Raw genomic sequence first — 13,244 nt, 5'->3', positions numbered from 1 at the left:
CAAGCTGGTCGACAGTTCAGAGAGAGGAGGTGGGGATGAGCCCAGGATTCTGCTGGACTGATTAATGATGCAGCAGAGCTCTGAAAACCCCTGCCTGCACCGTAAACGGCTCAGACATGCAGGAGGAGGAGGAGGAGGAGAAGGAGAAGAAGGAGGAGAAGGAGAAGAAGAGGAGGAGTAGAAGAAGGAGGAGAAGGAGAAGAAGGAATAGAAGAAGAAGAAGAAGAAGAAGAAGAAGGAGAAGGAGAAGAAGAAGAAGAAGAAGAAGAAGAAGAAGGAGAAGAAGAGGAGGAGTAGAAGAAGGAGGAGAAGAAGAAGAAGGAATAGAAGAAGGAGAAGAAGAAGAAGAAGAAGAAGGAGAAGGAGGAGAAGAAGAAGAAGGAGAAGGAGGAGTAGAAGAAGAAGGAGAAGAAGAAGAAGAAGAAGGAGAAGGAGAAGAAGAGGAGGAGTAGAAGAAGGAGGAGAAGAAGAAGGAATAGAAGAAGGAGAAGAAGAAGAAGAAGAAGAAGGAGAAGGAGGAGAAGAAGAAGAAGGAGAAGGAGAAGGAGGAGTAGAAGAAGAAGGAGAAGAAGAAGAAGGAGAAGGAGTTGAAGAGGAGGAGTACAAGAAGGAGGAGAAGAAGAAGGAATAGAAGAAGAAGGAATAGAAAAAGAAGAAGGAGTAGAAGGAGGAGGAGAAGGAGAAGGACGAGAAGAAGGAGAAGAAGGAGGAGGAGAAGGAGAAGGAGGAGAAGAAGGAGAAGGAGTAGAAGAAGAAGGAGTAGAAGGAGGAGGAGAAGGAGAAGGAGGAGAAGAAGGAGAAGGAGTAGAAGAAGAAGAAGGAGTAGAAGGAGGAGGAGAAGGAGAAGGAGGAGAAGAAGGAGAAGGAGTAGAAGAAGAAGAAGGAGAAGAAGGAGGAGGAGAAGGAGAAGGAGGAGAAGAAGGAGAAGGAGTAGAAGGAGAAGGAGGAGGAGGAGAAAGAGAAGCTTGCAGAGCAGCACCTTCTCTAACCTGAGAAGTTGATTGAGTCAGGACAGTTTGCTCTAAAGAACAGCGAGTCATTGATAATGAACGTGACTATTGATTTCATATTCAGAGCTCAAAAACGATCTCATCAAGAAAACGATTGAGCTGGATTATATTTGTTTTTCATCCAATCTGCTTCTGACTCCGCTGTCTTTGATCGCAGATGTTCTGAGCTCAGGATCAAATGACCAGCTTGACTAAAATGATTTTGAATGGTTTTTAAAGCTCTCTCTGTTTTAAATTGAAAGCCTGAAGGTCGTATGAAGGTCGAGGTGGATAATCTCTTCTCAAATTAGAAGTTTAGAGAAAAATCCAAAACAGATAGAATGAGAGGAGGGCGATGAGACAGGCTGAAGAGTCATGTGGATCGTATCTAATCCCAATCATACTCAGATCACAGACATGTTGCAGCAGGGATCGAACCCCCAACCTGTGCAGGGCGGGATGTTTAGTCTCCTCCAGCAGGAGTAAAAGAGACACGCTGAGGGAGTAGATTACAACGGTCTGAGTCTTCTATCTCCACAGAATACGAGTGGGCTTTATCGATCGCTCACAAGAAACCAATTAAAGCTGAAAGCGTCGCTGCTCTGACACAAGTCCAATTTCATTTCAGCTCCGTGTGAAGCCGCTCAGACCGGATTCACCCTGATGAATAAACACAGAGACCTCCAGAACTCAGAACCAGTTTTCTTCATCATAACACAGGCATAAATCATACAATGAAAAGAAGACAGGATGTGAGAGGATGAATCGAATCTGCAGCTCAGTGATGAAAAAGGATTTGAACAATTCAGCCGATTATTAAAGTCTGAAAATATTCCAGCAGAGGAAAGAGACGTAAAATTACAAATCACGATAAAGAACTTCGACAAAGACTTGGTTAAACATTTTCATAAAAGTTCCTTTAATTGATCGAGTGAGGGAAACATTTCGTGTTTAACTTCTGCTGAGATAACGACCTCCTGTGTCTCCAGGTCGGGATAATCGATGACGACATCTTCGAGGAGGACGAGCACTTCTTCGTGCGTCTGATGAATCTGCGCGTCGGCGACGCAGAGGGGATGTTCGAGAGCGACGAAGTCGGTGCCGCCCCCAAATGTCGCTTGGTCGAGCCCCTGGTCGCCACGGTGACCATCCTGGACGACGACCACGCCGGCATCTTCACGTTCAGCGAGCGCATGGTGCGCGTGAGCGAAAGCGTCGGCACCATGGAGGTGACGGTGGTGAGGAACTCCGGCGCACGCGGCACCGTCATCCTGCCGTACCACACCGAGTCCGGCACCGCCAAGGCTGGAGCCGACTTCGAGGACGCCCGGGGAGAGCTGGAGTTCTCAAACGACCAGACCACGTGAGTCAGTCCAGATACAGTGACACGATACGGCACGCCACGACACGGCACGCCACGACACGTCACGTATTGACACCACGTATTTCTGCTCCCTCCTTACCTTAAATCAATTGGAGCTTTTATTCTGAAAATTCCAAACAAACCAGCAGCACTGATGATAATCCTGCTTGGAGAGGTTTGTCTTTTTGTTACATGAGGAGAGAGATTTGGTTTTTCAGATAATGAACAATAATAATATCAGATTGAGTCAGATCTCCTTTCTGCAGCTTTAAGAAGTTAGACAGTTTGAAATCCAATAATCCTCAACTTTCAGGCGTCAGTTCTCTCTCTGAGTCTCTGAGTAAAGATTAGCCAGCTTGCTTGCGTTTTGCAATGCCTCATGGGTATTGATTAGAAAACTGTCTCTCACCTGAAGAAGGTCATATTTTTCAGAGCTCATTAATTAAATGTCTTAGTGGGATGTTTTTCGCTCCTGACTTCGGCTCTCCTTATTTTCCTGCTCCCATCCCATCTGCCTCCTTGTGTGGTCTCCTCTCCTCGACTCCCTCCCTCATTAACCTCGCCTCCTCCTCACCTCTCTCTCTCTCTCTCTCTCTCCTCGCCCTCCTTGTTATTCATGGCGGCCTGTGACTCAAGTTCAAATTCAAGTGAGTGTTTGGCTGCAAAGCTAACGGACACCTCTGAGACCTGTCCCTGTCCCTAATGAGTCTCTGGAGTCTCTCATCAACTTATCATCACAATAAGAAGATAACAAGCTGCTGTGCTTCTGTATAAGTGCTGGTTTGATTCATGCATTTTAATCAGTCAGATGATTCATTCAGCTTGTTTTTAATTGCCCGTGCATGTCTGCAGTCATTGTCCTATGTTTGGTGTGTGTGTGCAGCACATGCATCAAACAGGACTGCACTGTTAGTAGATATTGATTCCAGCAGCTGATGTGAACTGGCAGCTTCATTGACTGACAGAGACCTGCATTAGGTGAGACAGGGCTGCTCCCGGCTCGCTGGATCTCACTGTGTTTCAGCTCGATAACGTTTTCTCAGCACGCCGTCTCCGCCCTGCTTTTACAACGTCATTAAATCCAATTTGTTCTCCCGCTGCTTAACGATGTCATCTTCGCACACCCCAAAAAAAGGGTCAAGCTAAATAGCGGGAACATTTCTGCTGCGAGGTTCGTTGTGTTCTCGTCTCCTTTCAGCTCATCTGCAGATGACGAGGCGGCGAGCCTGACAGTAAAAACCGCTGTGACTGCAGTTCCACTGAGCGCTTCTGTTAGTCTTTCTATCTTTGTCTTTAGAGGTGACTCCGTCCTCTCACCTCGGAGACTTGCTCTTGCTCCATTTTTTTTAACCTCACATCCATCTTGCTTTGCTTGAAATAGGATTTGACCCGGAGGCTCAGCCATCTGTTTTTTATAGACTCCTGTACCTCCATGTACTCTGTAGGCAAGCTTGGTGAAGACTGAACTACACTCATGGGGCTTTTACACCTGCAGAAAAATCCTGAAAAACTTCGACTGTATCTGGAGGTTCTAGTTCTCACATCAGTTGAGCTGATGTGAGAAGACGGCAGCGTGAAATTCACCTGGAGCGAGTGGGAGTGACGTTTGCACCAAGATTTCTGTCCACGTGATTAAACTGCTGCAGTGTGTTCTGTTCTGTTTGAACTACATGCAGCATTGATATGAAGGCAAATAATCTCTTCATATCATCGTACAGAGACGTCTGTTACTCCCCCCCCCCCCCCCCCCCACCCCCCCGGATCTGACATCTCCAGCTGTGAAGAGCATAAACAGCTGGATCAGGAGAAGATCAGGCGCAGTCCTCCTGAGATGATCTCCATATTTTCAGTTTGTGAAAACGAATAAAGACACTTTGAGTTGTGGCTGCTCAGTTTGCACATTTAATTGTCTGGCACTCATCAGCTGCAAATGTGATGCAAAGTGAGAAACTCATATATCAGAAAATGCTGCCGAAGCAGAACGCTGCAGAACGCCCAGTCAGACACTTTATTTATGGAAAGACACTGTGTGTCCTCCTCAGCCACTAAAACATGCACTGTGACTCTCTTACACATAGCTCATGTACAGCTGTGGCTCAGTGGATGGGTCGGTCGTCTCTGAACCTGAATGTTGCTGGTTAAATCCCCAGCTCCTGAAGGCACATGTTCGACGTGTCCGAGTGAAAGATCCTAAACAGCTCGAATGATTCCTGACTCCTTTCTCTCTATCCAATGTCCCCTCTCTCCGCTAAGAAAGACAAGAAGACATCTGAGCTTTGCTTTGCTGGACACATGTTTTGAAGGCCACTCCTGCAGGGTTGGTCACCTCGAAGTAAACGCTGGTCATTTCACCTCGTTGAGCTCATCACACTCCTCTCAGCACACATCTTAGTCTCACACTTTTCCCTTCCTCTTTTCTTTTTCTCCCTCCATCTTTATCTATCTTCCCTTCCCCTCTCTGCTTGTCTCTGCTCGCTGCGAGCCGGTTACCATAGAGACGTTTCAGTCCGTCCGGCCTCAGAGACACTAACAGGTTTTGTCATCATCACTTCCTCTCCTCTAATAGCCTCTCGTCCTCGTACCTTACAAATAACAGACGTCGAGATGGAAGAAAAAAAAAAAAAAGCCTGTCTGACTCACTTTTCCTGCGTCAGATTCCCGAAGGAAAGTTCTGAGTATATGTCTTTGTTAAAGTTCATGTTCTATTTCATTCGTTCTATTTCTGTCTGAAATTCACCGAACTTTAGTAGTTTCTGCAGAGTGTAAAGCTTTATGTAGACTTCAGTGTTCTGGATTATTCTCACAGATCTCATCTGACATGAACACAAACAATCAGAAACACTTGAAATAAATGAGGTCTGAGTTGGGTTAAACGCCGGCTTTATTTAAGATGCTGCATCTAATGATTTATACCGTTTAGCAAACACACGTCTCTGATTGGTTCGTTCACTTCCTGTTCAAATGTTTTTCTTCTTTTCTTCTTCTTCTGCAACAACCTGAAAATGAATAATCGATCGTGTGTCCTCTCTCTGCTCCCTGATTTACACACAGCACACAGCTCAGCCTGTGCAGAGATAACAGGAGGGAGTGTGTGTGTGTGTGTGTGTGTGTGTGTGTGTGTGTGTGTGTGTCTGAATGAATGCATGTTCATGGTCCTTGGGGTTCACAGTCTGTCGATAGAAAGGATGACTGTGGTGAATGCCCTGCCAGCTCTATATTACCTATTGATGAAATGTTTTACTTCATTCGTGTGACAGGCTGCGTGTGTGTGTGTGTGTGTGTGTGTGTGTGTGTGTGTGTGTGTGTGTGTGTGTGTGTGTGTGTGTGTGTGTGTGTGTGTGTGTGTGTGTGTGTGTGTGTGTGTGTGTGTGTGTGTGAAACTGTGTGTTATTCCACTGAACACCCTCGTGAGATTACAAATGTTAGCCTCAGGAATACAAAATACTTTGTATGTTAAAGTTCTTCTGTTTGTGTGTGTGTGTGTGTGTGTGTGTGTGTGTGTGTGTGTGTGTGCAGTCAGATGTTTCAGGTGAGGATCATCGACGATGAAGAGTACGAGAAGCATGAGAACTTCTTCATCGTGTTGGAGGAGCCTCGCTGGCTGAAGAGAGGAATCTCAGGTGTGTTTGAGTTCAGCTGATGAGCGGACGTCAAAAACACGACGTCACGTTTGATTTAAAACAAAACAAAAAAAGTTCCTTCCAAACTTTTTTTGTCCTCTTGAATGAATTTACTGGACTTTTTAGTTCCTGTCTGTTTCATGAATTATTCAAAACAAGCTGAGATGAGTAAACAGAGAGTCATCAGTAGAGGCCGCCGGGTGGAGAGGTCTGAGGCTGACTTATGCAAAGGTAGCACGCTTATCAGCAGAGCTGCAGACGGAGCAACGTCAAACAGTTTAGAAAAGGCAGCTCAGAAACACAGAGAATGAGTCAACTCCACGCAGACACAGCACAGTCGGTTTATTTCAGGACATTATGACGACTCCTCTCCCGTCTTAAGGTCTAATTCACATCGTTCTTATGACAGTCAGGTCAGGAGAGAAGCCGTCTGCATCCACAGGGATCAATAATGATCTTATCTGAGACTGAAGGACACACACACACACACACACACGCTCAGGCTGAGAGGAGTGTGTGTTTGTTTGTTATTGAACTCTGAAGTCTGAAGGATAAAATCTATAATTGATGGTAAACACACAGACAGACACACAGAGGATCCAGAGGACGATTAGTGTGTTTGGGAAAGTGTGTGACAGAGTGAGGAGGCGGGAAATGAATCAAACAAAGAAGCAGACCAGCGTGTCTCTCAGAGACCTCCGTGACTTTAAGTGTGCACGTTGATCTGACCACAGTGAGCGTGCACGTTGATCTGACCACAGTGAGCGTGCACGTTGATCTGAACACAGCGAGCGTGCACGTTCATCTGAACACAGCGAGCGTGCACGTTGATCTTAACACAGCGAGCGTGCACGTTCATCTGAACACAGCGAGCGTGCACGTTCATCTGAACACAGCGAGCGTGCACGTTGATGAATTGTAAGAAGGAGACTGTGGTGAACTTCTGCAGAGCTGCATGTGTGTGTGTGTGTGTGTGTGTGTGTGCATGTGTGTGTGTCTTTACTAACACACAGTGTGTGTGTCTTTTCTCCTCACAGCTCTGCTGCTCAGCCAAGGTAAGAACATCTCATTATTCTCCTGATTCAAACTGACTATTCAAGCTTGTTTTTCATTGGTCAGATCATCAGAGTTCCAGGAGTCAAAGACGAGTCTCTGTATGTCGGACCAACTCCGTCCTGTAGATACACACAGTACTTCATAATACAAACAATCTAATCCATAATACAATCTAACAAAAGCCCCAAAATCATTTCAATAAACGCTCCGGTCGGTGTGGAGGTCATCCAAAAATACTGGATCTAACAAATCCAAGACGGGAAAGCAAAAGGTCAAACAGAAGAAAAGAGTGCTGGAACAAGGCGACACAAGGACGATGAAGTGGCAACATGAGGCAAACAGATGGGAGCGGGGCACGAAGCCCAATCATGATCCGAAGAGCGGGATCTGAAAGACTGAGACGAGGCCAACGTGGACAGAAAGGAAACATGACGTTAACCTGACAGCTGGTGTCTCATCATGTGTGTGTGCGGTGTAAAGAGCCAGAGAGCACTTCCTGTGTTTACCTTCTTATTCATTAAAAATCAAAACCACATGCACGTCCATAAGAGGGAGCTGAAACAAAAAAAAACACATGACACAAACGATGTGCTCTCCAAGGAGCTGCTGTCTGAAGGATTCATTTCCGAACGCCTCCTTCTTTATAAATCCTTTAAACGGGAGCTTCGTGGCGTGCAGATCTCTCCGTCTCGTACCTTCATACCTTCAGTGCACTTTCCTCACCCTGCGACTTGTCTTCACTGTTTGAACATCACTCACCTGTTCGCACTGTGCATGCTAATTTAACAGCGGAGGTCTGAAAGCTCCTGGAAGTGATGAAGAAGCACGAGCTGACGATCCACATTATTACTGAAGGTGACAGCAGGACGTTCCCTCAGAGAGCAGCACACACACGCAGCCGGGTTGTTTACTCTGCAGCACGGTGAAACGACTTGGCGCCTCTCTGCTGAATCACAGCGCAGCACAATCGAACCGTTTGGAAAAAGAAACGCTTCATAAATGAGCCGGCGCTCCTCGCTCGCCGCGCTGTCACTGTGTGCTGATGCTGATGTATCGCTCAGGCTTTTCTCACTCAGCCAAAAGGAGGCTGTGCGTCTGTTCCTCATCACCTACAGAAGCACAAAGACGGTGGAGTCCGTCACACTGTGACCGTCACACCGGTACACAATTTAGTGCGGCGCAGAACGCTGTGCTCTGTTTTTATCGAGCTCGCCCCTCCACGTCAAAACTAGGCCCGCCCGTTTGAGAATCACCGCTTGTAGCCAACATGTTAAGTACCGCTTGCTGCCACTTGGAGCCGCCAGAGAGCAAAGCAGCAGAGCCCCTTTAACCTCACATGACTGAGGATCAGCCGCAGCCAGAAGGAGTGCGAGGCCCTGCGGCAGTCGTGTTCTCCTTCACCTCAGTCGACTCTCACAGCGGGGGAGGCGGTCTCGTTGTTTGGTGGAAGGTAGATGACGTTACTGCTCAGAGGAAAGGAAAGGCAGGCCGTGTGTGAGTGTGTGTGTGTGTCTGACTCTGTGTGTGTGTGTGTGTGTGTGTTCACGACAGCCTGGAGTCTTTGAATGCAGCAGGGACGGTTGCCACGTGCTGCTCGACTCTTAAAGCCTTTTCATAATTAGACATGGCCGCCTTTGAAGAGAGGGGAGGAAGAGCTGTAATGCTTCACACACACACACACACACACACACACACACACACACACACACACACACACACACACGTCTCTCTCCATACTACCTTGTGTCTATGTTCTTCCTCTCTCTCTCTCTCTCTCTCTCTCTCCAGAGCTCAGGGATAAAAGAGAAAAAGCCACTTACAGAAACACTCAGCAGAGAGCGTCATGTTTCTGAACTCGTGCACGATCTCACTGACTCTCTGTTTAACTGGATTGAGGTCATGTAATATTCACTGTGGCTGACAAAAAAAAATCTAATGATGCACACACTGATACTTTGGTATACACACACACACACACACACACACACACACACAAACGATGTAGTGCAGCTCTAGATTCAAGGTTGACTCACGATCTGTTATTGATACAGGCAGGGCTTGAAAATGTGTGTGACACCCCCCCCCCTCCTCTTCTCTCCCCACAGAGGGAGCAGAGGGTCAGATGAGCTCGGAGGAGGAGGAGGCCCGGAGGATAGCCGAGATGGGGAAGCCCATCCTTGGGGAGCACAGCCGCCTGGAGGTGGTCATCGAGGAGTCGTACGAGTTCAAGGTGAACTTTTCATTCACTCCCCCCCCCTTCCTGCCTTCCTGACGTCTGAACACGGCAGGAAATATTCAGGAAGTTTCAACGTCAGCATGTGCGAGGGGCTGATGATATTTATATTCATCATAATGTCAGAATCAGGTGCTTCATTTGCCACTTCGTCATGTCCGGCCCCCTCCCATCCCACGTTGATAATCTCCCGCTGTGAGAGAGACGTCATCCGAGGTGGCTGAAGTTTCCTCTGGGAGGAGAGCAGCATCTTTGTGATTTATGAAACTGTTGTGCTCTCTCTCTCTCCTCCTCCTCTCTTATTTATGTCAGCAACACTCCCTGATGTTTTTAACCTCATTTATTATCGTGATACTCCAGATAAATGTGTTGATGACTTATTGATGGAAGCCCAAAGCTGCTTCGAGGTTTAGTGCCTCAGATCATCTCATCAGTGGAATAATAAACCAAAAAGTCTGAAAGCAGCAGGCGAAGACCTCTGAACATCCACTCAGTCAAAATATGACCAAGAAATATTTGAACTTTTCACTCCTGAAGCCAAAACCCGGAGCAGGAGTCCCCCCCCCCCCCCCCCCCCCCTCCGGTGCTCCTGGCGTGAAAAGCATTGATCTGTTCTTTTCTGGACATGTCGTGAAAAATGCACTGTTGTATTGTTCTCCACAGTCCTGAGGCAGGTCTTAGCCCCTCTGAGGGAGCAGGTCTAATGTGGCTTTGAATTATTAAAAGGGCATGTGTTGCCAGCCCGAGGCGCACACGGCGGGCTGCGTGCTGTCACTGCGTTCACCTGTGCATGAAGAGCGAAGTCGGAGGAAGCCGAGCACATCCGAGTATTTGACATGTGCATTAAGCTCAGGTGTATTTTTAAGAAATCAAACCACAAACCACAAGGCCAGATCAGCTCAGACCCTCCAGCAGGGAACCCTGAAGTCCCACACACACAATGATTACATCATGTTATTGCTAACCCATCCGTTTTCTGCTCCGGTTCACATTTAAACAATGGATTGTTAATGAATCCCTCCGCTGACCTTTAGAGCTGTTTTTACTGCCGTGCTGACGAGGATATTGTTGTTTTACACCTCTGAGTCTGTTTTAAAAGATGAGAAATATTTCAACGTGATGTTTAATGTTTGTGATCAGGAACGATTCAGTTCACTCCATCGTGGAGACGGGCGTGTGCGAGGCTACACCTGAGCGACTCTGTCGACCGTCCTCGACTGTAATTGGTCGCTAACGAGGTGTGTTGTGTGTTTTGATTGACAGAGCACCGTTGACAAGCTCATTAAGAAGACCAACTTGGCGCTGGTGATCGGCACGCACTCGTGGAGGGAACAGTTTGTGGAGGCGGTCACTGTCAGCGCAGGTGAGCTCCCCGAGCGTGTGTGTGTGTGTGTGTGTGTGTGTGTGTGTGTGCTTATGACGTAACACTGCAGTGAACACAGAGTTGACAGACTGCTCCCACTGTGTGGATTATGTGTGTACAACAGACTCCATTTCAAATCGAACCATATCACACCTGTGAGTTTAGTGTGTGAGTGATAAACATGAGGACTTCCTGTGTTCTGCTTCCTGTTTTTCTCACAGTGATTATTAACTCTATGAAATGCAGTGAGAGGAAACAACTATTTTTCTGTTTAAATAAGTCTATTACGGTGTTGTATGTGCCTCAGGCTGATGATCTGAATCACTACAGTGTATTTGTGTCCTGTGCATGATGATATGAATAAGTGAACGAGTGCTCATGCAGGCGGTGTAGAAGAGTCGTTGGTGGGAGTGGAAGTGATGGAAGAGCACCATCTAGTGGAAGTAGGCGTGCACTGCTGACAGTAATGCGTCCAGTCTGGATTCAACAGTAGATCTGTTTGGACTTTATAGTCTGTATCCTGTTCAGTGTGTCACAGCTGTGGAGACAGACGCTTTAAAGGTGACTCTGATGAACGGTTTCTCTCCCTTCAGGAGACGGCGATGAAGACGAGGAGGGTCGTGAGGAGCGTCTCCCGTCCTGCTACGACTACGTCATGCACTTCCTCACCGTCTTCTGGAAGGTTATCTTCGCCTGCGTCCCTCCCACCGAGTACTGGAACGGCTGGGCCTGTTTCCTCGTCTCCATCAGCGCCATCGGCCTCCTCACCGCCGTCATCGGCGATTTGGCGTCACACTTCGGCTGCACTGTGGGGCTGCGGGACACTGTGACCGCTGTGGTGTTTGTCGCTCTGGGAACTTCTATTCCAGGTGAGTGAATGGATGTTTTATAACTTTGTCAGAGTGGTGACGTGTGGACACTAATAGACAGCCGAAGTTTGATGCTGTTTGCAGAAATAGAATAAATGGATCCATCATTCAGCTGTTTAAATGAGACCATGACGATGATCTGCGACTCTCCTACGAGTCGGTCATTCAGGACTTTTTGCTACAGCGGTTTTCAAACTCTCCATCGACCGACATTTTGGGAAACAGAATGATTAAAAGTGACAGAAACATGTTTGCAGGCTTCCTGTCACGTCTCAGACCGATGTGGGGTTTGGGTTTTTTTTACGATAACGATATTCAGGAGAAGGAAAAAAAAATCTGATGAAGATATATGGTGCTGATATGTTTCTTAGATCTGTGTTTGATCTGTAGAGATAAACTCAACCAGGTAGTAACAGCGCATGTACGTGCGTCACTGCTCGACACTCCGCAGCGCCCTCTGCTGGTGAAAGAGAACTTCTAGTGAAATACAACTCTCAAATGAAATGCTGTTTGGTGAATAAACCGAGGATATCAAAGTGCACGGCCCCACTCTCAGTAGTCTGTTTAGTAATTATGACGGGCTGCCCGCTTGGAGCTCAGAGGACTGTAGCTTCGGTACGTGTGGCGTGCTCACTTATCATATCTCTGATTATACTCCTTCCTGTTCCCTGTGTGTTCCTCATTCCTCCACTGATTTTCTCTCTGCCTCTTTCTTCCACCTTAGACACCTTTGCTAGCAAAGTGGCCGCCATGCAGGACCAGCATGCTGATGCGTCTGTTGGCAACGTCACCGGTAGCAACGCTGTCAACGTGTTCCTGGGGATCGGCGTGGCATGGTCGGTGGCTGCCGTCTACTGGAAAATCCAAGGGAAGGAGTTCAGGGTGGACCCGGGGTCGCTGGCCTTCTCCGTCACGCTCTTCACCATCTTCGCTTTCATCGCCATGGCCGTGCTCCTGTTCAGACGCCGGCCGGCCTTTGGCGGAGAGCTGGGCGGCCCCATGTTGCCCCGCTTCCTAACCAGCTTGCTGTTTGTGGGCCTGTGGTTTCTCTACATCCTCTTCTCCAGCCTGGAGGCCTACTGCCACATCCCGGGCTTTTAAAAGAAGAAGGTGCAGCGAGTTCGGAGAGAATCCTGCACGGCAACACACACATTAACACTCACTACTTACCGACCACACTTCATGAAACAAGTGTAAGATTCATCTGTTTGGCTCCCTGCAGCCTGGAGACTCATGTTCATACACACGACACATTAAGGCATGTGTAAACAGATCATGAACACGCACACACACACACACACACACACACACACCGTTACAGGCATGATGAAGGACCAGGGGAAGTGTTTTGAGGGGAGAGAAGTATGAAAAAAATAAAGGTTACTGTAGCAAAAGTTAAGAGAGAGCGAGAAAGTGGTTGTGACTTTTCGGAGGTGAGAGAGGGTCAGGTGAGCTGCCGGAGAATTGATTTAAAGCCAGGTGAGTTTAGGAAACAAGGAGACATCGGCTCAGACCGATGATTCAGAAGAAGCCCGTGTAGAAAAGAAATGTGTCCATCCTAGTTGCATTGAGGGAATCTCACCTGTGTTTGTCCCCGCCCCTCCTCTCCTTTACAGCTCCACCCGTCTCCTCTCCGGAGGCGGAGCACAGTGTGAAAAAAAAGGAGTGAAATGTTTACAATAACTATAACATGAAGTTTGTTTACTACAGGGGGGTGGGGGGGTGGGGGGTTCTTGTAAAGTGGTGATGCT

The 13,244-nt window shown here is 47.6% G+C and overlaps 1 protein-coding gene across 1 annotated transcript in view; it reads left to right on the top strand.

The window, feature by feature from the left end:
- The window catches only part of slc8a2b (solute carrier family 8 member 2b), a 36,023-nt gene extending 23,339 nt beyond the window's left edge, over window positions 1-12,684 (top strand). The window contains exons 9-15 of the mRNA XM_079354044.1: window positions 1,979-2,352; window positions 5,869-5,972; window positions 7,010-7,027; window positions 9,134-9,258; window positions 10,525-10,624; window positions 11,218-11,493; window positions 12,218-12,684. Coding sequence (XP_079210170.1) covers window positions 1,979-2,352; window positions 5,869-5,972; window positions 7,010-7,027; window positions 9,134-9,258; window positions 10,525-10,624; window positions 11,218-11,493; window positions 12,218-12,594 — 1,374 coding nt within the window. The 3' untranslated portion in view covers window positions 12,595-12,684. The remainder of the gene's footprint in view (window positions 1-1,978; window positions 2,353-5,868; window positions 5,973-7,009; window positions 7,028-9,133; window positions 9,259-10,524; window positions 10,625-11,217; window positions 11,494-12,217) is intronic.
- The last annotated feature ends 560 nt before the right edge of the window (window positions 12,685-13,244 follow it).

Source organism: Symphodus melops, assembly GCF_947650265.1.
Source record: "Symphodus melops genome assembly, chromosome: 10".
Classification (NCBI taxonomy): domain Eukaryota; kingdom Metazoa; phylum Chordata; class Actinopteri; order Labriformes; family Labridae; genus Symphodus; species Symphodus melops.
Note: the sequence above shows the minus strand (reverse complement) of the source record. Positions and strands in the feature narration are given on the sequence as shown.